At 38.6% G+C, this 23,481-nt stretch overlaps 1 protein-coding gene across 1 annotated transcript in view; it reads right to left on the bottom strand.

Annotated features, from left to right (window-relative positions):
• Window positions 1–293: 293 nt before the first annotated feature.
• The window catches only part of LOC149064654 (mitochondrial inner membrane protease subunit 2), a 102,308-nt gene continuing 79,120 nt past the window's right edge, over window positions 294–23,481 (bottom strand). The window contains exons 4-6 of the mRNA XM_089254767.1: window positions 2,059–2,124; window positions 839–938; window positions 294–752 (exon numbers count right to left, since the gene is read on the bottom strand). Coding sequence (XP_089110893.1) covers window positions 570–752; window positions 839–938; window positions 2,059–2,124 — 349 coding nt within the window. The 3' untranslated portion in view covers window positions 294–569. The remainder of the gene's footprint in view (window positions 753–838; window positions 939–2,058; window positions 2,125–23,481) is intronic.

Below are 23,481 nucleotides of genomic sequence, written 5' to 3' on the forward strand. Positions count from 1 at the left end.
CCTCATTTTTAATGGTTTTAGATAGCTTTTACAATAAATCGTTTTTTCTAGTTAAAACCTGTACTACACAAACAGTCGGCACCGCTTAATCGGATATCAGAGATTCCAGAACATAATATTCGATTAAGCAGAGTAATCGATTGCACGGGGAACAAAAAATTAAACTGTTGTTCTAAACCGTTAGTATAGTTTGCATATTTGAAACTGATGTGAAGGATCAATATTAATACAGCTTCCCGAAAAAAAAAATTAGACATCAGAAATGAAATGAAAAGTAAATTCAATTACAATGATTGCAATACCCAAGATTTTTACTTTCGATAAGGGAAGTTAGCGCCCTCTATTAAATGTACGTATTGAAGACAACTTGAATACTTGGAGAGGCTAGTATCTACTCTCAAATCATTTTTCTTTTAAAGGACATTCTGACGTATAATAAACACAAATGAATCAAAAACATTTTTTTTAAACAGTCAGTTTTGGCTTAGGTGTGAAGAAGATACAGGTGGTATTATTATCTTTAGCACGCAAGTTATCACAGTTTAAATAATAATAATAACGAAGGAATATTAATCGTGGGAAAGAGGATTATCGATATCATCGGCATCCAGATCGGCAGACCAAGGCCACTGCATAGAGTTATTGCTTTTCAGAGGTTCGCGGCCATCGGGAACCGAGTTTTGGAGCCTCTGCCATCTCGATGGAGGCCACACGATGTGAGACGCCTTCGCCGTTATCAGACCGACGGAAACCTGCAGAAATGAATTAAAGGAGTGAGAAAAATTTTTCAACCGATCAACTTAATTGGTAATTTTTTTTTATGCAGATGAAAACTTACCGGTCCGAAAAAATTACTATCCATGCTCTGAGCCCGGTGGTCGCCTTCGACCCAACAGTGACCAGTTGGCACCTTAACGTATCGGAAACGGTTGGATGATCTGTAAAAAGAAACGCTCTGAAGTAATTTGAACAAAACAAATTAACAATTTAACTATCAACATAATTACAGGATATACAGGTTCATCGAAACTTGACTTCCTCAGCAATGAGGAAGAGCAATTAATTTCACAATTAAAAAAAAAATAGTGCAAAAATTTGCCAGTGGGTGGCAACTGCCTCTTGAAAAGTCACTCCGCTCATGTTCAATATGTCCCTTTTAATCACGGGTGCACAACATTTCCAGTCAGAGGTGCCAGAAACTGGCATATGCGTTACTGCAAAAGCCCGAAATCTGCCAGTTCGCAAATTGGAAAATTTCGTTGTAAATTGACTTGGAATTTCGGGTTTTCGCCAGAAAATTCAGGAAGTGGCTGGAGATCCCTGGCCAAAGTCCGAAAAGAAAAGAGATCCCCCCTTTTTTTTTCTCTCGGAGAAGCTAATCGAATACAGCTACCATATATAACAATGTATCACACGTTAGGGATGAAAAAAAATAGATGTGAGGCCTACCGGACTGTCTTATCACATCAGCACATGGCAAGATGTGATAAGGGAAGGGATTTCCAGCTAATTCGGGTTTTGCCAGTAACTTATATAAGGTATGACCCATATTTTACGGGACATTCTTATAATTTTGGTCGTCCCGACTTTTTTAGAATTGTTTTACTAATTCAGCAGCCCTTATCTGATTGAAGCTTAGAGGACCTCTTCCTACAGAGTATCTATCACCAGCCGCAGAATCAATAATATTTCGATGAAACTGTTCATTCATGTAACATCAAATTTCAGTGGATTTAAATTTGCAATTGAAATTGTGATGTAAAATAAAATATATCAGGAAACACGTAAAGCAAAAACAAGTTTATAGGAAGGGCAATCACGCAAAGGATTGATGTTTTGTATTTTGTCAGAACTTCCGAAGAGAACATCAGAACAATTAGAAAAATCTTTTACACTTTTTGGAAACTTTGTTGAGACTCATTTTTCTAAAATGTTACTGAATTCATTGCTGAAAAAAAAATTTTTTACTTAACGCATAAACATTTTAGGTTAAAAACATTTGCCAATGGATGCAGATAAGTTGCCAACATGATTGAAATAAATTACTCTAATACGTACTGAATTATGTCTCCCTCTACAGCGATAATCCGTTTGATTAACTTCTGATCAGGATTTTTTGGGCAACTGTGGAAAATTGAAAAAGATGTACATAAATAATTTTCGTATATCAAATTTTCTAAAACAACAGAAAACAAAACACTGCATTTATATACATACGGTGAATCCTGCTTATAACGTTTTTCAAAAAACCGTCATGGAAAAACTCTGTAACCGGGAGAACACTTTGAACAGGAAATCTTAATGAGAATTACTTACAGTTTAGACTAAGAAAATAAGCCGTACTAAGCGGGAAAACATTATTATCGGGAACGTTATAAGCAGGATCGACTGTATTCATTGCAAATAACATAACAGTGAAAAGTCTTAGTCATAAAGGCCGAGATCTCATTTTTTCGCTATCTGTGGTCTTGATTTTTGAAAGAAGGCCTGCCGTTGTAAGAGGTAAATTGTTTTAAAGAAGTTCTTCACCTCAGCGGTCAAGGCTTCTCTCTGTAACTTCACAGGTGGATTTTGCAGGTGGGTAGGTTGCACAAACAATCTACAGGTTCGGACTGTAGGAAAAGTGTTCCAACACTTTACAACTAAATTCGATGAGGAGGTTCGTTTCAAAAAAAGCAACGCCCCAAAATGGAGATTGCAGAGCATTCTTTAACAATAGTCCTTAAGGAGCGCCACCGAGTGCCTGTTGAGGTTGATCTGTGCTCATACAAGGCAATCAGCACCTTGGTATTCAATCGCATTCCCATTATGTCTGAGATCTATCAATAAAAACATTCATTTTCAAAAAACAGACCTCGCCCATAACTTAACACTTAGACTACCGGCAAATTTCTATGCCTCTCAGTACCGATCGGGACCCACACTGAATATTTACATATTTTCCTCAATTTACTACGCAAAGATGTATGAAAATGATTTAGAAAGAATAATAAACCGAATAGCAGTTGAGATGACATTCATTTATCAATACAATGGGGTTTTTAATTAATGAAATTGCAATATGTATTACATAGTCTTTATATGACTAACGCCCTTCATACAAAACCTCGGTTTTTCTGGAAAAAAACACAGGTTTATACCGTTTGAAACAAGTTCTGAGGTCCATTTCAATTACTTTTCAGCAATGCAGTCGAATATCGTTATAGCGAAAATCTTGTTTTAACGAACAATTTTCTAGTCCCCCCATATCAGCTTACAAAGGAGCAATGCAAAAATCTGATATTCCTTTATAACAAAATTTCGTTATAACCAAGTGGTTCCTCCGGTCATTGGAGTTCGTTATAGCGGGATTCGATCATTTCAATATGCTCAGTACATATGTGAGCATTACATTTCTTGCAACGGGTTCTTATCTTGCAGCTCTTTTTGATGAACACATTCCACGTCGAGCTTTCTTCTTAGGTGGCTCATCATCATCACCATCGTGGCTGTCTGATGGAGCGTCTTCGAAAACTGTCAATTGTTTTCCAAGTGAAATCAGAAAGCATTTTTGTGTTTCTGAGATTCATTTGCACTACCTTCTTGAAATGATAGTCAATCGATGTATGCGTTGAGACTACTCACATCGACTACGTATCATTGGTCACATTTTTGTCTTTCTATAGCATCGAGTCGTTTGATTCATGGTATGTATCTACACAAAATTTTGTTTTGTTGTAATGCAGGATTATATGTGACTTTTCTTCTTTGTGGTGTTGAATTTTCCATCTCGGTTTGACTGCGCATTGTTCTCAGAAGAGTGACCGTTTCATTTTTCTTCGGACAGCTGACCGTTGCATTTGGACCAACTACCATTGAATCTTTTGCATGTTGAGCCGTAGCAAGTGGCCCAGAATTTTGTACCATAATTTTTCTCGTTTATTGGGTATGTATTGCCTAAAAGGACAACGCCCTTTGAATGTAGATAGATAGAACCGCTCACAACCCCGTACTGATGCAAAGCAACTTACTTCCGTTACTAGTTGCCTTTGAATGTAACCAACTGCTCGTCCTCCATTCCGTTATAGTTGAAATTCCTCGGAGTTTTTCATTGGAAAGACCACCACGTGTCATTATCTGCAATGCAGAGAACGAAGTACCATTCCTATACTCTCGCAACTATTTTCAAAAACCTTGCTTTGAACAAGCACCAAATGTAGCCTTGTCCACTTGATTATTTGACTTGCCTCGGTGGCACCATCTACATTTTTGCTATGCAAGAGTGGGAAATAAGGATTTGGACAGGGAGACGAAAAATTGTGCTATCTGTGTGGTGAAAAATCAGATCTTCCATTGTTTTTTTTCATAAAATCCCCATAAGGGTCCAATGGACCCTATTGGTATTGAAAGCTACAAGTTTGAATAAGTTAGGCTTAATTGAAAAAAAGGATGAATGCCCATTAAAAAAGAACGAAAAATAGAAAAAGTCAGTGAAGCTTGGATCTTGGAAACGCACAGTTTACTCACAAATTGAGTTTTAATACATGAGGTTTATCCAATGGACCCCCATCGGTAATCTAAGGGTTAAACCCTTTAAATAAATCCTTCATCCATTCACGCCACGACCAACAGCCGCTATGCGGATCTGAGCATCGCGAGATCCCTGGTTCCATCCCCACAGACGCCACAATGAAGTTGGTTTTCTGCGGTTTTCCAACTTCCAGGCCGCAAATTCGTGCCGGTCCCACATTTAAAGAGTCTCTGCACTGAGGGCAGGAATATCTTCAACATGACACTAAAATAAAATACGAAAATTCAGGCACCTGCTTCTTTCACTCGAGGAACACAAATGACAGCAGTTTTATTGAAATTTTCTTTTGGAATATGGACTGGGCCGTCGTTCGGTTGGCGAGCACTTCTCGAACACAGAACACGAATAACTTCGGTATCTTAACTACGTTAGTGCCCCACATGTACATACACAGAACTTTTCGGCGAGCACCACAATTCATTAGAAATTCCCCAGAGGAATGTATACGAGGTGCATGTACGTTTTAGTGGTAGTATTACCGACAACCTTCAATAAAAAATCCATAAATATTAATCTGATTACACAGGACCTATGCGTTCTTAGACCGTAAAAAACTTAAAAACAAAGCGAAAATAACAGAAATTGTTTCGAAAGTTCTTTCCCAACGTTAATTACTTCGCTAATCATTCCTTTAATTAATTAAGACAGCTCAGTGGATACATTAACAGGGGCAATGATTCTCTTCCCCCCCCCCCCCGCAGCACCGTGAAATAATTTAGAGTAATTCCCTTAAGATGACGACGACGGCGGTGATGACCTTATACACATACTGAAAAAAAGCATACGGATAAACGATAAGATTAATTATCACCTCAATAACCGAATTCCATCAGCTTGTGGACGCAAAAGAACACAATCTTGAAGCTCATAACGATGCGTAACCGGTGGAGCGTAGAATAAAAAAAAATGTTTTTGCCATCATAAAATTGTAAATTTTTATTCGATTTCCCTTCCGGAAATACATATTATAAATCTTCTCAAGACGTGACGTTTCTATCAAGCGTAGAATTTTTTTTTTACAATTGAATTCCTCGAAAATGATAGAGAGTGAGAATTCCCTTCCATATCTTTAACATGAACGTCGCTCGAAGTTACTTGAATTTGATAAAAGCGCTTTGAAAACCGCAATCGCAACTTCCAGAAATGCCAGCCAGCTCAACGTTTGCATATTGTGTGTGATGCACATTTTTTTTTCCCCCAATTTGAAATATAAAAAACGGAACAGTTATTTTCGAGAAATCGCACTGATTTGTAAATTCGGCAAAATACTGGCTGAACCCCACCATCATTAACGAAGTCAGAATTGGCAAAGCAGTGACAAAGAAAGAAATTTGTCTCAGGCGATGACAAATCTGGAAATAAGTCTTTAGCGGAAGAGAAGAAAGAACAGTGTTTCCCAATGTGAGCAACATCGCCCGTTGGGGAACGATGCAACATGATATAATACGCCACAGATGTAACATGAGATCTTATGGGATGGCTTAACACTGTGGGGGGGGGGGGGAATTCTGAGAAGAAAAGTTGAGGCAAATAATTTAGGGAGATCATAATCCACGCCGGTCATCCACTGGAAGAGACTTGAAGCGATAAACAAGTCGCACGCTATTGCCTGTATTCGCAAGACTGAGCCCAATGCACAGAAATTAAGGGAAAGTTGCCCACAAGAAACGATCGTGAGCGAGTGACTTCTGGCGACATCAGCAAACGCCCGACCAAATCCACAACAAGTGGCATTTTACGAGTCTTGCCTTATCTGCTTACTATTTTTCCCCCTCTCCTTTTTGGTCTCTCTTTTCCCGCTTAAACACGGAAACTAAAAAAATTGATAATTGCCTTCCATGGGTTGCGATGGTATAAGTAGTAATCGATTAAATATAATTTGTTTACTATCAACACGAACGCCTTTTTGGGGAGTTTATGTGCCAAAAATGCCTCATTAATAAATGCATTTCCTAAGGCTCCATTTCCCAAAAAAATTAGTTTTTCAATATTTACTCAAGATTATAAACGAACACACTCGTCTTCACGAAGTGCAGTCGTGAACTGCGAGCGTATTAGGGTCGATTTCAGACGACGTCAGACACCTCTAGTCGTGTGACTCAATGTCAGTTGTTGTCGTCAGCGTTGCTTGCCGCGTGTTGTCGCTTCCAGTGGGCGACCAGCTTCAAAGTTCATTCTCGCTCCCCAGAATACTAGAAATCCTTCAAAGATATAAATCCTTCAAACTTTAACATATGATATAAGACACCTAAACAAGCATTTTTGGGCATAGACTGTGTAGTCGAATGGCAATAGCAAAAGCGGTAGAGATTATTTTTAGAGAGTGTAAAACAAGCACGTTATATACTTAAAAGCAAATACTTTATCATATTTTTCCGACGGATTTGTTGCGATATTTGCTACCAACCATTCGAGGGTACAAGGGGTTGTAATGTGGTTGCACCACATTAAGTTAGCCAATATTAATCACAAAGTCAATATATCACAAGTCATTGCTTGCCACAGCATGACGTTGATGGTTCTCGCACCAATAGAAACCAAACTCCAAATGGAATTTTTAGTACTGCCATATACTACTACTGGTAGCAGTAGTACTGCTATCTATTTTCCAAACTACGAATAAAGTGTACTAACAATATTTGTACTGTTATACGTCTGTTGCTTTCTGTGGCGAGAACTTTTAAAGCGAAGATTGGCTCGCATTCACACCTCGAAGTTCGGAACCACAGAAGTCAACTTGAGCCGACCAGCAACTGTGCCACCGGTGGGATTCGAAGCTGGTCCTCGCGATGCGAGTCCGTTGCTATGATCATTCGACCGCACAGCGGCACTAAAATTTATTGCCGAGCGTCTCTCTCCGCTTATATACATCACCAATTTCACTGTTAATAACAACATAGTTTAGCCGAAAATATCGTTCTGCCTTCGATATTGGGCACTCTCTTTTTCAGAAGAAAAGACACGAATTAATAGCAATAAGATGTAAGAAAATAAAAAGGAAACATCTCACGCTACACACACACGGAAGAGAGAAGTGACAAAGACGGATGTGAGAATTCTTAATAAAGAGAGACCTACAGAAGAAACTACTCAGCGTGGAAGTAAATACCGGAAATTACAAGGATATCGCGACGAGACTTCCTCTCAAACACAAAGGACAATTAAGAGATTCAGGACCGAGACATGAACATGTCAGCAGCTTTCAACACACACACACAAGAGCAGCCCGGTTCTCCATACATCTTACCAGATGGAGAGATCAAGCGAGAGTCTCTTCTTTTCGTGTGGACACTCACCAACATACAAACTTCCTTTCTGTTTCGTGTTGATATACAGTTCGTACTTTTTTTTTTGTTCACTTCAAAACATGAGTGATGAAACGGAGAACTTTCTTTGACATTTTCGCCCCATTTCCGAACACTCGAACGGCAGACGGGAAGTTCGATAATAACACCAAGTTTCTCTCCGAGAAGCTTTTCCGATTCTGAACCAATTTTTCCTTACTTTCTTTTTAACAGAGTGTTTTGAAAAACGTGAGCCAAGCCGATATCTCATAGGGTGAACGGAAAATGAGTACGAAACTTTGAAGGTGAAAGAACGATTACAGGTAGAAATGCATTGTTTTGTTGCATTTTCATATTTTCATGGGGGTGGGGCAGTAAATCTTGACCGTCATTGAACATTCGAATTAGTTGCAAATTTTGCTGACAAACGATATGTGTGGCCCTAACGCATACATGCTCAACCAACGGCCCACTACCTCCAACATAATTTCGTAAAAATGAACTAAGCGGCATATATAAACAGATCTCTCAAGAGTGACCCGCGGCATATTTACATATCAAAACTTGAGTGACATGCGGTACAGTTCCAGAGCACTAAAGTTCGCCGCAACGTATTTCTAAATCACTAATTGACATTCGAAACATTTCCAGATTACTCAAGTGACCCGTGACACATTCATAAATCACTTGCGACTTGCGGCGCTGTTCCAGATCACTGAAGTGTTGGTATGCAAGCAAAGTCAATCTACAAACTCCTGGGCTAGAATCCGTAAAGGTAGGATGTCGATATCTCAACGTCATGGGCCTCAGACAGTCATTTTGGGACCTCGTACATTTAGCTAGAAGTCGCATATATTTACATATTCACTCTCGAAAATCATAGTACCATATCTCATCATGGATGGGGCCAATGTGTTAAGATGGTCCTGATTGTGTAGGCAATTCTATTGGACACAATCATTATTTTTCCCCAATATATTTTACTTCGAAGCTTCATTTCTTAACATCTGAATTTTTTTTTTCTTTCACAGCTATAACAGTGGCTCCCTTTCCCTTTGTTTTCCCCGCACCCTTTTAGAATATCCGAGAACCTCAAAGGAGAGCCATATCACCTCAGGTTGAAGGTTAACCACTACTACTTTACCGCACACCAACTCCGGTTATATATAGCCGTACGGCAATTTCCAACCAGTGGAGTTGAGTGAGAAATGAAGGTCATCCCAAGCTCGGTAGGTAAAGAACTTGTTTCTGATTTTCTTTGCCTGGATTCGAACCCGTGGTCCTTGACGGTAACCTTCATAGTGGGAGACGAGGATGTTACCACTGCGTCACTCGGGCGCTACTGCTGCATAACTGCACATGCACCTAATACAAACTCCTCTAGAATTTCAAATGAATAGATAGACAATAACCAAGAGACACATGCCAAAAACCTTTGTGTGTATGTATATGCGTGAACCTAACGTATTTATGTTGTCAGAGCTTTTTTTCGTGTTCTTGTTAGTGCTGTCATCTTCTTCAATATTTTTAAGGGTTGAGAACCACTGTTGTAACTAATGTAATTTAGTTCGAGAGTAATAACCATTTATCACTTTTTCATTCTTTTTTAGCTAGCCCTCGCATTTTTAACATGTGACATCATGAACACGCCCACAAGAAAAAACCATAAGAAGAAAACTTCTGAAAAAAGACTGTCTTTGTTTCATTTGAACAATGCTTATTCATCCTACGTGTACATAGTAAAGTATTAAAACCTATTCATTCTGTTCTATCCAATAACAGCAGCACCGCATATGACTCGCAACTATTTTCTACCTTAATTACTTTTTCTCCAACCTACCTAATTCCTCTTTCACCTATAAACAGTACATACATACACACACAAATATATATATAATTCAGCTCGCTCGGAGCACACAAATCACTATGCTACGGATTCAGAATCTTTAATTTTCGAGAAATAGTAATTCTAAGGGGAGTTCCCACCATTTCTCAAGAGACATTAAAACCTAGAGGAAGCAGGTAAAATAGGTCTTCAAAAAAATTTTTCTGTAAAGGAAATTAAGGTTTTGTGTGTGAGAAATGAAATTTCGGAAGAGAAATGGTGATCCCGGAAAGAGCGGCTCCCTCTATTTTGCTCGAGAGAGAGAAACGGAGAGAAAAAAAGAGCCTTTTTCTTCAGGGAGAGAGAGAGAGAGAGAGGTACGCAAATTAGTTCTAACTGGAAGAGACAAGATTGTGTATGCATCTTCCTCTTTCTTAATGCCATTATTATTCATGGCAGAATTTTTCCTTACGGGACCCTCCTCTTTTCATAGCACGAAAATTCTCTCATAAATTGAACAATAAATAGGCACGTGTTAGGAAATTAATGTTGACCGATTCTTCACGTAAAGAGCTCTTCAATTAAGTCCGAAACGATCTCTTTGTTAAAGAGTTGGGACGAGAGAGAGAGAGAGAGAGTTTTTTTTTTCTCCTCTATATTCTTCTCCAAACGCCTCTGACACGTGCTGAATTTACTTTAAGATGCGAAAGAAATAAAAATAGAGCTCCCTCTTTTTTTCTGTGTTAAGTTTAAAACAAATTAAACGACCATCGAAGAAATTACCGATTCTTTTATAAGGAGGTATGGACGACGACGACGGCTGCTTTTGAAACCGAGCGCGACGCAGAGAACAGCAGTTTGTCATCTACAACTCATATTTTAAGGATCCCACTGTTATTATTTACAGCTTTTGTAGCCTTCATATTCTTCTGTATATTGCGAACTACAGGGTTTCCTACGAATTCGTAAATAGTTTAAAAATTCATAAAAACTGAAGGAATTGGTACGTATTTGAATGTGGTTTGTGAAAAAGTTATTGTAACGAAGGTGGATTCAAATTTTTGCCAACGGAAGGCGCTGCACGAGAGCAAATCATTGGAAATATGCAAATCAGTCATAAAATGCCGGGGTGTACGATTAACCCGTCCAATGTTTCTGACGAAACATTACGTCGGAAGTTCTATGGAAGAAATACAAGTCATTATTTTTCACTTGCCTAGGTATGTGCGTCGATTTGAGTACATAGTTACCGAGTACACTATCAAATCAGAAATTATATCAATTACAATATGCAACAGCGAAAAGTTATTTAAAATATTGGAAAGGCTCACACAAATACTGTGAGGCTTAGTTTTAAAAACTCTCGTTTAAAAGGGGGCAACAATAAGAAACCACGACGCTTGGACGAACGAGGAACGAATGCAAATATAAATACTCGTTCTTCGGCCGAAAATCGCTACCTACTGTAATGACTAGAGCCCGGATTATATGCACTAAAAAAGGGGTAAAATATGCTCTAAAGATATGCAAAAATATGCACTTAAAAATTTTAAAAATGCAAAAATATGCACTTAAAAATGCTATAATACAAATAGTGCACTTAAAAATGCTATAATACAAATAGTGCACTTAAAAATGCTATAATACAAATAGTGCACTTAAAATGCCAATATATGTATTAAACACCCCAGAATATGCACTAAAAATCTTGAAAAGTCAAAAATTTCGAAATATGAACAGAAAATGAGAAAATATGCATTAAAAACATTACCATGCAAAAAAAGCAGATGCAATTTTTAAAATGCATCTTATATGTATTCATTTACAAACAAATATCTCATATATATATATATATATATATATATATATATACCGCATATGCAAATAACTTTATTCAGGCATTTTGTAGTTTTTAGTTTGTTGTAGCTGCTGAATAACGAAAATACCAGTAACAAAAGAATTTTGACACTATTTTCTAAAAAAAAATTAACACTTTGACATATCTCTAGAAATAGCCTTACAATAAAACGGTTAATATTCGTAAAATACTTGATAAATATGAATTAATTCACTAAATTTCACCTGCGGGAAAAAAATCGATGTTATGAAAATATTACGAACAATATTTACTTGAAAAATTATTTAAAAAATTGAGTGAGCTTAAATAAACCTTAATCACAAATATGCTTCAAAAATATGCACTTATACTGAAAATTCTTTGATTTTATGCATTTATATGCATTAATGCTAAAAAAGGACAAAATATGCAAATGCATATGCATATAATCCGGGCTCTAGTAATGACGAATATGCACACACACATCCCCCTTCTCCGTTTAAACAGGGTTTTCCGAGGAGTAGGATTTCTGCGTCGTGTGCAGCGTGAAGGAGGGGATTGGTCTGGACCTGAAATTCAGGTTTTTTAACCAATCAACGTTTTCACGCTGCACGCAGCGAAGATAACCTGCTCCTAGGAAAACCCGGCTTTAGTAAAACCGTCTCGAAATCCTGTTCCGACACCAAGAATGTATTTGAAAAAAAAAATCTAAGCAGAATGATCTCTTTTTTCCCCTCGGTTTTTTCGATATGATCGTGAATTTTCCACTCTTGGCGAATCTTTACTAGAGAAAGAAAAAAAAAAATGCGTTTCACTATAAAAGGAGGAGAAAACAAAAAACCATTCTAGGGGTTTAACAGATCATTTCTGAATTCTCCTGTTACTACTTCGCCACACACCAACTCCGGTCACATCACCATACAGCGAATTCTCCTATTACTGGGGCTCACATAAGTTTTTCATTGTGATGTTCACATTGGTGGATAAATTCGTGTTTTTTTTTTTTTTTTTTACTTCAACCACGAATTGCCGGCTAAAGCTTTACGTACGTTTCGGTCGCAGAAGAGATTCAAGAAAGGTTCTGATCCAATTACTCCTGCCGGGAGGGTTTTAGCGCCCTCTATCAACAAAAATTTGAACTATTTTCTGTAAAATTTTTCGTTTTCGCAATGCGCATTCAAATGTTCCAATTCCTCGAATTTTTTAAAATAATTACAACCTTATAATAGAGAGACTACTATTTCCCTTGTGCAGTTTTAGTATTTGTTTTGTAAACTATGTCGCCATACACATGCCCTCTATGACCGGCCGGGACAGCCCCCCCCCCGCATGAATTATACGTTGTTTGTTTTATTTTGTGAACTTGGTGTATGTAAAGTGTCGTCGCCGTTAATTGCTGTTTTATAACTACCGCTATGTATGTGGTATGCACATGGACAGTGCAGTTTTCCCGAATCAGCCCCCCCCCCCCATAACTGCGTGGTGGTCGGCTGAATTTGGTTTTCTGTGATTTTCTAGCACGAGCCGACCCCCTTCCCCAACGATAGAAAGTCTCGCCTCATTCATAATTTGAAATACAGATGACAGCATCATAAGCAACACTGGATACCCATAAAGACTGTTACGTACACTTCCGGTTAAAGCTTACTAACCCCTGAAAGGGAATAAAGTGGTAGTAAATTGCTCAGTGACGATAGATCGGAGTTGTGTTCGGTTTAGAGCAAGCCTCCCGCAACTGGGGCAATGGTCCAAATTTGCTATTGTCGATAGAGCCTGGGGGACGGGGGGTGTACGGCTCAAAATTAAAAACTTGTTTTTTTGAAAGTTAGCCTGAAATGAGCTTTTGAAAATGTCACTCACCTTAGACTGTCAAAGATTTACACATGTTTATACTGAGTGTACACTGATGAGCCAAACAATTATGTCCACCGCATTCTTATAGCAATTAGACGGAGACAGAATAACGGGAGAGGCATGTGTGCTACATGAAGTTTAGGAGAAACTTGATTGCAGGGTTGATATTTGCAGAATCAGTAAAGGAACACAGAGTACTTGTAGTATGCCAAAAAAAAACTTTGCGAGTTCTTCTGTGTATAACAAACTCCGCCATAACGCTCCGGGATTTTTAACTCCTTTACGTACACGCTTTTGGCAACAAATTTGGACAATTTCCATTTGCCGATCGGCGATGATAAAAAAATGTTTCATTGTTCGGGCATGTTAGAAAAGGTAAGAAGAAGGGGGGAGGAGGAGAAATAGAATGGAAAACGAAGCGTAGATAAGCGGGTACTCTTCTGCCCTCACTCTCTCTCAACTTCCCTGTGTACGTGTTTTTTCTCTCTCTCTCTACCTTATATACAATATATATAGCAGAAAGATACATTATTTGTGGGAGAGGGGATCACCAAACACACAGGAGTGTGTAATGAACAGGGAGGAAACAAATAACTTACGTTCATAGCGTTACAATGAAGCGTCGTGATGATGAAAACGAGGTAAAAAAACGGAGAGAGATGGAATAAATTTCTTCCACTCGCATTGGGACGAAAAACCTCGTCCGTGATCGTTAAAGGGGGTTAACGAACGAAAGTTTCAGTCATTCCCCATTTCTTATTAGATCAAGTATAGTGTAAAATCCGTCCCTTGGAGTTAGTGATAGTGATTTTAAAAACTGCATTATCATTGGTCAAATAATACGCCTAAAATAGAATTTCGATGGAATCACAAACATTGGCTCCTTCAACACGATTTTCGAGCATAAACAGCAATTGTGAAGAGAGAACCCCACTTTTTTTTTCCTTCCTCATCCACACCTTCATCCTTTTTTCATATGTGAATGATTAGGCTTTACATATTTACGTTTTCTTAGTGCGGAGGAACCTAATTAGGGACGAGAAAAAGGGGGGGGGGAAATATATATATATATAATCAGTAGCATCAACAAAGTAATGAAGTAGCGACGCGAAAACGAAAAGTTGCGCGAAAGGAACGCGATGACGTCACCTAATAACGCGAGTAGTACCAGCTACTAGATGGATAGGATATTCAGCTGGGAAAAACACACACCGTACTTAATAGACGTACAGAAAAAGAAATACCACGGCTTATAGAAATAAGTCATAGCCTTTCTTCCAGCAGTAGGTCTCGGGATCGATTCTTTCTGCACAAGAGTGAGGTAAAAAAAAATAAATAAATGAAGACCTCCAGGGAGAAGATTTCTCTCTAGTTTTTTCTTTCCACTTTCATCTTTCGTAAGAGAAGTTCGTGGGGAGAAGAAAAAAAATGTTCATGAAAACATATAACGATTCTGTCAGACTCAGATGATCCGAACAAGCAGAAAAAATGCACGATGAAAAAAAAAAACAAAATGATAGCATAAGAAACTGTTTCCAGAGTTTCTTCTTCAAAAAGAAAGATGTTTCATCTCTTATAATACTGTATATCCAGTCAACAGAAAAATGCAACTATTCTTATTCTATCTTTGATTCAAGAAGACGTTACTTGAGGAACCCTGAATTGAAAATAAGGAAGGAATACACCTGTACAAAAAATGTTCCGGACTTGATCTTGTAACATACAGGGATGTCTAAAGTTGGCGTGTTCCAAGCTATCCATCAGAAAACAACAAAATAAAACTATGAAACTTTAGGAGAGTCTTAATGAAAGAATACAAAATAGACATTAAGAGCAGAAAGAAAGAAAGGAAAAAAAATCACTTCTTCAGAGTGTTTCTATGTAAATTTTAGTGCCCAAGCTAATTATCGGCAAACATGTATAACCAAACTACTCAAGCTTCGTGCAGTGGTATCCGAACATATTTAGCAGAGACATTCACTAAAGCCAAGGGTGCACAACCTCCGGCCAGCGAAGTATGTTCCGGTAGAAAAGTATCCATGCACACAACACGATAACTAGGCCAACCATAATTCAATCATAACACATCACTCACTTCACTTCTGAAATATAGGTAGCTTATATTTCAAAAACTTCTGAAAATAGATAGATAGCAGCACTGAAAAATCAAACACAACACTAAATACGCACTCAGACTGTTAGGTACACACACTTCCGGCACAGCTCACTAGGTAGTAAATTGCCCATAGATGGTGATAGATCTGAGTTGTGCTCGGTTTGAAAAAAATAAAAGAAAGAAAGAAAACTGTGCTCGAAATCCATACGTGATATCACCAATTATCGCGAAAAATTACAACCAATTACAACCAAAAATAATTGTCAAAGGCAAGTAGAGTTGCAAATGTATGACAAAATAATTGTCAAAGACAAGTAGAGTTGCCAATGTAAGCCAAAATAATTGTTAAAGACAAGTAGAGTTGCTAATGTATTAACAAAGCATTGTCAAAGACAAAGTAACGCTGATAATTGCAGCCAAAAAAAAAACATTAATACATAAGTCACAAAACGATCTCTATTCTTGATTTAAACAATTAAAGCAAGCTTAGTTGAAAATAAGGGGGAAAATGGGATATTTTATGAAGTTGGGACGACTAAAATTATGGGGCAATATGTCCCGTAAAAGTCCATACAAGTCATATGGTCAGCATATATATATATATATATACACACACACACACACACAAGTTTCTGGCCTGCGAACACAGACGGTTGTTCACCCCTGACTAAAGCTGTGTTTTTTCAATCTGGGGTTCGCGAGTACTTTGTAATACGTTGGAGGGATCATTTCGTTCACTTCTATTGCGTATGGCACATTTAGTGCCGCGAAATTGTAATTTTTCTTCAATTCTCATGATATGCAAATTGAAAAAAAGAAGAGAAAAACATTGCGTATTAGACTTTAAGGAGGGGTGGGGGGAGGAGAAAAGCTTCGAAATTGACCTGCAGGGATTGCGCGTTGCCTCAACTTTCATTACAGGGGGTCCGCGACATAAAGAAGTTTGAGAAACGCAGCATTAAAGAGTATAAAGCAAGGGTGCTCAATATTTAGGAGAGTCATTTCATTGGTTTAAAAACGTATCGCTAGTCCCTCGAGTGGTCTGTAAATGTGTCGCGGGCCACCGAAGTCACGTGGAAGTGTGCCGTAGTCCGCTAGAGTGATCTGAAACTGTGCCGTGGGTAACTTGAGTGATGTGGAACTGCAAAGCGCGGGAGACTAAACTGCTCTGTAACCTTACCTTACATGTCAGTGATCTGTAAATATATCACGAATCACTTGTGCGATCTGTAAATGGGCTACGAGTCACTCAAGTGATCTGGAAATGTGTCGCAAGCCTCTTGAGTGACATGAAACAGTAAACGGGCCACTTCAGTGCTCTGTAACTGTTTAGCGGGTCACTTCATGATATGTAAATATGCCGTGCGTCACCCAGGTGATCTGAAAATGCGTCGAGAGTCACTAAAGTGATCGGTAAATGTGCCACTTGGCTCATTTTTTCAAAATCAAGTTTGAGGTCACGGGCCACATCAGATGACTCCAAGGGCACATTTGGCTAGCCGCCATGAGTTGAGCACATATGGTCTGAAGAAGAGTATGGTGTGTAGTTCACAAGAACGTGCTTTACTGGTGATGCTCTTTTACGAACACATTGGTTTTCTCCAAACACCTTGTGGACAGTTCCTAAAAAAAGTTAAAGCTGTAGACAGCTCAGAAAAAAAAAATACGCAAACTTTAACTTATTGTTTTTTCAAAAACGTTTGCGGCAAATAATATCGAGAAAAGAAAGGAACAATAACTTATAACGTTGTGCAAACAAGATAATACGAATAGTTGGGGCTTAGATGAACATTTATAGTATTCACAAACATAGATTTTCAATAGATGGAAAAACCAAAGGGGCCAACAGAAATTTATGAATAACTTCTCGTACAGACGTTGTACTGTATAACGTTTATTGCTATTCTTCGCAAAGGATCAAATTGGAAACATTTAGTTTAAAGCCACTTTACGATCACGGGCGTAATATTACGTCCAAACACCAACGGAATAAATTCAAGCAAATTCTCTTTGTTTTCTTTCCTTTCTCTTCACCTTCGTGAAGTTTTACAGCAACCCTATTATCTACGAAAGTTTTTTCTTTCCCTCCTTTTTATACAATGTATCTTCCTACTATATACGCGTAAGATTGAAAGAATTCAGGTGGGATGAGTTTGAGAAGAGGACTTGCAAAATAAACTCTTTTGTATCTACCTTATTTATCATATTTTTTCCCTTTATATTTTTTTTTCTTCACCTTTCTTCCTTTTTCTAACGTTCGGTTAGGTTAGGACAAGGTTACCATATTTATCGCTGATTATTTAAATAGAGATAATCCAAATTTCTTTTGCCAAAACCTTGTGCGTGAAGTGGTTAATGTCTAGGGGGGGGGGAAGAGGAAAGCTAAGAAAATAAAAGACCGTCGATCATGGGATTCGAACAAAGGTTCGAATCCCATCGATGAGCTGACGTGACTACTATTATAACTAAAACGTCAACAGGAATTATAACAGATTCTAGTCCCGTTTCGTAAGAAAGACGGCGAACCCATTGTCGATAAGAGAGATTCTCGACAATCCCCGCAACATACAAAGACACAGACAGTCTATATAAAGCATAGTATTGGTACGTGTACGTAATGCAGCAGCAAGCACACTCAAAATGGACGGTGACAAGTGATGGGAAACAACCAACACAATGGTTGCAAGATCTTCAAAGAGAGCGGGGAGATGAAAAGTAAGGAAAGAGAAGAACGAGCCCATCACCGAAATCTCTTCGTGAAATTCGAGAACAAATAACCATTGGGCAGAGATCCAGTAAGAAAAAAATAAAAATGTCTCTTTTCTCTTGAAGTGCTCACAATGGAAGGCCTGTTCAGCAATATACGACAATACATCCTAAAAAAAGGAGGAGGGGGGGGGGAAATAGCTAAAACTCGAGAGGAAATAATACCACGGAAAAGAAATAAATACATAAATAAAACATACGGAGGACATGAAGAAAAATAGAGATCATCTTCCTCCTGTAATAAAGGCCGCATCATCTGTCACGGCTGGAAAAAAATGTGTACAACTTGGAATAGAGAATGAAAGGGGTGGGAAACAAAAAGTAAAATAAAATAAGAGAAAATCGTACGAATTTTTGTAGCCCCGAGTGGCTGCCGAATATTGCGGTCGATTAATCACCGCAAAGCTGAATTATTATCCTCATCGTCCTCTCATAACATTCCGAAATTATTCGTTACGCAACCGAAACAGCTTATTAAATGAACATAACGGAGGTTTTCAAAAAAATGTTTTCTCTCGGCTCAGGACACCGAAATCATCGTTGATGCCCCTGAAACCAGTGGTGCAACAGACGGATTTACAAGTGGATTTGTGCGACCCATGCCACCACCACCTGACAAGAACATGACTCCCACTTTGTCCCCAAAGGGAATATAAGCAGTTAAGAAGTCATGGTGCAAAAGCCTTTCAGCATCCAGGCTGGGAGAGCCACCACACAGAGGTCGCAACAGTAGTAACCAAGCCCCAGAGCAATCAGAAAAGCCAGCACAAAGTGACGTCTGACATCACTTCTCTAGGGGAAGAAAGAAAAAAAACATATTATATGACATATTGCTACAAAAATCTGCGACCCATGTCAAAAGCACAAAGGTTAACGCTTTAGCTCCCCCCCCCCTTCAAACCGACAACACTCCGGTCTATCGCATTGTCCAATTTACTACCGAAAGAGTTCTGCCGGAAGTGTGCGTGTATTCCTAACACCCCGCGTGCGTATCTAGTGTTCCACGCAAATTTTTAGCACTACCATCTACGTTTCAAATTGTGAATGAAGTGCAATGATCGAATACAGAGTCGTCCCCACTTAAACAGATAAAATCCCCCGGCACCAAAATTTTTTCAAAACATCATTTGATCATTTTTGTCGCACCACCGTCATTTTTTATACACGAGGGCTAATTAGACCGGGACCTACAATTTATTGCCGATTCCGAACGGCAGGCTTGTTTTTTATACCCATCGAGAGGTTGGTGCGCTAACCCCTCGATGGTCATGTGACCGTTTCTGTTGTCAGGAAAGTTATCTGACAAGCACGAACCGGGTATCGAACTCGCGACACCTCTAAACATCCTTTGGTACTTTAATCGAGTATCTTATCGACCTGGGCTACCGCGCCCCATTAATTCAAATTTGAGTGAGTGGGTGAGTCAGGTATTTGGTGATTGCGCGAGTGCGTGAGGGGAGTTGGCGAATGAGCAAGTGAATGAGCAGCTGATTGTGAGTCACTCACTAACTCAGGCCAATCGTTCACTCATTTGGTCATTCATACGGTTACTTACTCGGTCACTCATCAACTCTACAGCTCATTCATCAACTCATCACCACCGGAAAATTTACGGGCAAGCAATTCATTGACAAAGTGGCATAGTGGATGAGTAAGTGAGCAGAATTGAGTGATTGATCAAGGAGTTAACGAGCGAGTACTTGAGCAAGTGAACGAGTCAGGGAGTTGGTGAGTGAGCAGGTGAACAAAATAAACTCATTTGACCATTTTTTCGCACCACGGTCATTTTCTGCACACGAGGGCCAATTAGACCGGGACCTACAATTTATTGCCGATTCCGAACGGCAGGCTTATTTTTTATACTCGTCGAGAGTTTGGTGCGCTAAACCCTCGACCTCGATTTCACGCATTCCTCGCATTCACGTCTTGAATCTGAGAACTACAGGAAACCAACTTCAGCCGGCCAACACCGTAGCACCGGTGGGGTTCGAACCCGGCCCTCGCGAGTCGTCACTGTGACGACACAACTGCACGGTGACACCATTTTTCTGCACAAAAAAAAAAATTAATAAATAAAAATTTCCAAGCCTTAATTCAGTTTAATAAACCTAATTTAAAAATATATTCATAAAAACATTCAACAGAACTCATGTGTGGAAAAAACAAACTTACTGCAAAAAAATCTTGAAAAGTCTAGCAGTAATACCTTAGTATGAAAAGAAAAGCCTATCCTCGATCCTATTCAGTTATAAAGAAAAAAAAATAGACCCCCCCATGGTCATACTAAACATAATACAAGTCATATGAATCAATAAAAAAATAACAACAGAAAATACAATAGCGGAAAAGAAAAAAACTCGAATAAATGAAATGAAAAACAAAAATAAATGAATAAAAAATGATACTGAAAACGAAAAAAAAGAGAAAATATTCCAAAGTATATGACAGAAAAAAAGACCGGAAAAAAAGGAGAAGCAATACGGATACAGCAAAAAAATGGACTCGGAAGTATACAGTACCATAGGAAACAGCACAAAGGGACGGCCAAAAAAAAAAAAAAAATAAGGAAAATAAAAATTTAAGAATTGCTTGACGGTCCCGAAAGAAACGGCCAACAAGAAAATGAAAAGAAAACCGGAAGAAAAAGGGAAAAAAGTCAAACACAACAGCACTCCAAACAAAGGGCGGGGAAGACTCTTCCATGTTTTTCCCGAGACCATATCTTCCTTAGAAGAGAACAAATTCATGTTTTTTCTCCCTACTCCGCTATATTCCGGGTATGTATAGAACATCGTTATTTCGAGCGCAGCATCTGTAAGAAGTTTTCCGGTTTATTCCAGAGGATTGTATGCATGGAAGAGATTCAGAGCAGAAAAAAAAATATAAGGGTGTGTAAATATCAGTTCTCTCGTACCGATAGGATGCTGAGAAACGCCTCTTTTTTTTTGTTTTTACTATACATGGTAATTACATGCCACAACAACGAAATTAATCATCTCGCTTGACGAGATAACTCACAGCACTTTTACGTAGCCGTTTTTATACATACCCCCACAAAATGAGGCAATCGACATCATTAATTACAAAACGATGGCAAAGGAAAAAAAAATCAGGACATTTTAAAATATGTCCATGATTTGAATAAAATATAAATTTTCATTTTCAGAACTTTTTCAGAAATGAAAGCTTGAAGAAACGGATTCTAAAATAAGTATTCAAAATGATCCATGTTTAATGCTGTTTTCTAACGAATCTATTCACATAGAAAATACTTTTTTTTTTGTATTTCAAATACGAATACAGTATATGAGTAAAGCAAGGGGAAGCATAACCTTTGCAGTCCGTGGGCCAGAAAAACTGGTGTATATATATCGGAAATACATGACCCATATTTTAAGGGACATTACCAAAATTTTGGCCATCTCGACTTTTTTTAATCCGTTGATGCCGGGAATAGTCGGAGAAACGCTTTTCTCGCTGGGAGAGAAAAAAAAAAAAGCGCCCCTTTAAAATTTTTGTTCGTGAAAGATAGGTGGCACGAAAACTCTCAAACGTTGCAAATTCAGTACAACCGAAAAAAATATATATAGAAACAAGAACTAAGTTGTGTGGCCTAGGTATAAGTACGAATTCCTACAGAACATCTAATTAAAGAAAAAATTGAGGATGGAATATCAGATTTCTGCTATTACTCCATTCGACGGAACACCGACTCCATATGCATTATTTGACATTTTTCTCGAAAATTGTTGGTTGCGGAGGTCTTTAGACACTCTTTATGAGTTCAGAGAGAGTGTTATCTCGTTTTTTCCACCTTGAAGGAACACCCATTTTTAATGCTAAGTCGTCAAAAACAAACTGAAGGAAGACTATATCAGATTGTAATGTACAAAAATACGAGTATATGTAATAAAGATACGGTGTGTTCAACTAAGAGTATCTGGAAAAGATTGTAAAATTCTACGTTCGATTTTGAAATTAAAGTAAAATATGCGGAAAAAAAGGCTAAAATGGGGGGAAATCCAGTTGCAACACCTTCATATAAACGTTATTGGGGTAAACATAAAATTCAAATACATCAAAACCTGTCCAACTTGGACACATACGGTTCCATTCAAATCTGTCCAAGAGGGATCAAACGATATTAAAGGTTGCAATCACGAGTGTTGTCAGTTTCTCTTATTGAGGAAATCCATCGAAAAATATGATATTTGTTTTTGTGTGAAGTGCTGTAGAGCACTCTCTAAACACACTCTCTCGCTTTTGCTACTGAGATTTGACCGCACACATTCTATGATCAAAATGCTTGTTTAGGTATCTTATATCACCTCTTAAAGTTTGTGCCATGAATTTAGAATCGTCCCGTATTTCAAATTGTGAGTGAAGTATAATGATTGAATATTTGCACCGTTTTCAGGTCTGCTGCTTTCTATGAAAAAACTTTTTAACGGGTACATCGGTACGCATTCACGCCTCAAAGTTAGGAACCACAAAAAACCGACTTCAGAGGACTACCACTGTGCCTGTCGCTGGTGGGGTTCAAACTCGGGTCGCCGACATGCCAGTCCGTCACTGTGACCACACGACCGCACAGCGGCGACAGTGAAAAAAAAAAAGCACCGAGAAGCTTTGCAATACTCCATGGGTATTCAAGATAAATGACGAACGATTTTTCATTCCTAACCCATGTCTACAGCATCAGTCAGAACGTATAAATATTGGCACATTCATTAGAATATTAATAAGAGGAAAATCCAAGAGCATACTGAAATATTCAGAAAATAAAAGTTCCTCGGGCACATACACAAGTTTTCAAACTTTAATTTATTGAAGTAAGAGATAAAGTAGCGGAATATATGCGTGCGAGTGTGAGATCTAGTTTCGGTCAATCGTATCTCGGGTTCTCAACAGCAAACCGACATCAAATCACTGGATAGGAAACAATCTAGATATGACCTATACCCGAAAGGCATCAGCAGCAGAACGCGATTTCCCCCCACAAACTCGCATATACGCACAAACTGATCTCACCGCACTCCAACCCGACCTATCGGCAGGAATCGCCTTTCCCCGCCCCCCCCTCCTGGATCCAGTTCTTTTCCAACGATTCCCAAACTAACAACTCCTTTTTGCAGTTCTTCCAATATTTATCCGCGAGGTCGCCGTTCGGTCGCGCTCTACCCTATCTTCTCCTGATCCTGGAACGGGAGAAGAACATACTGCTCATGC

The sequence above is a fragment of the Pholcus phalangioides genome, unplaced genomic scaffold (assembly GCF_987345545.1).
Source record: "Pholcus phalangioides strain wild (caught in Gottingen) unplaced genomic scaffold, Ppha-v1.0 ptg000042l_1, whole genome shotgun sequence".
Lineage (NCBI taxonomy): Eukaryota > Metazoa > Arthropoda > Arachnida > Araneae > Pholcidae > Pholcus > Pholcus phalangioides.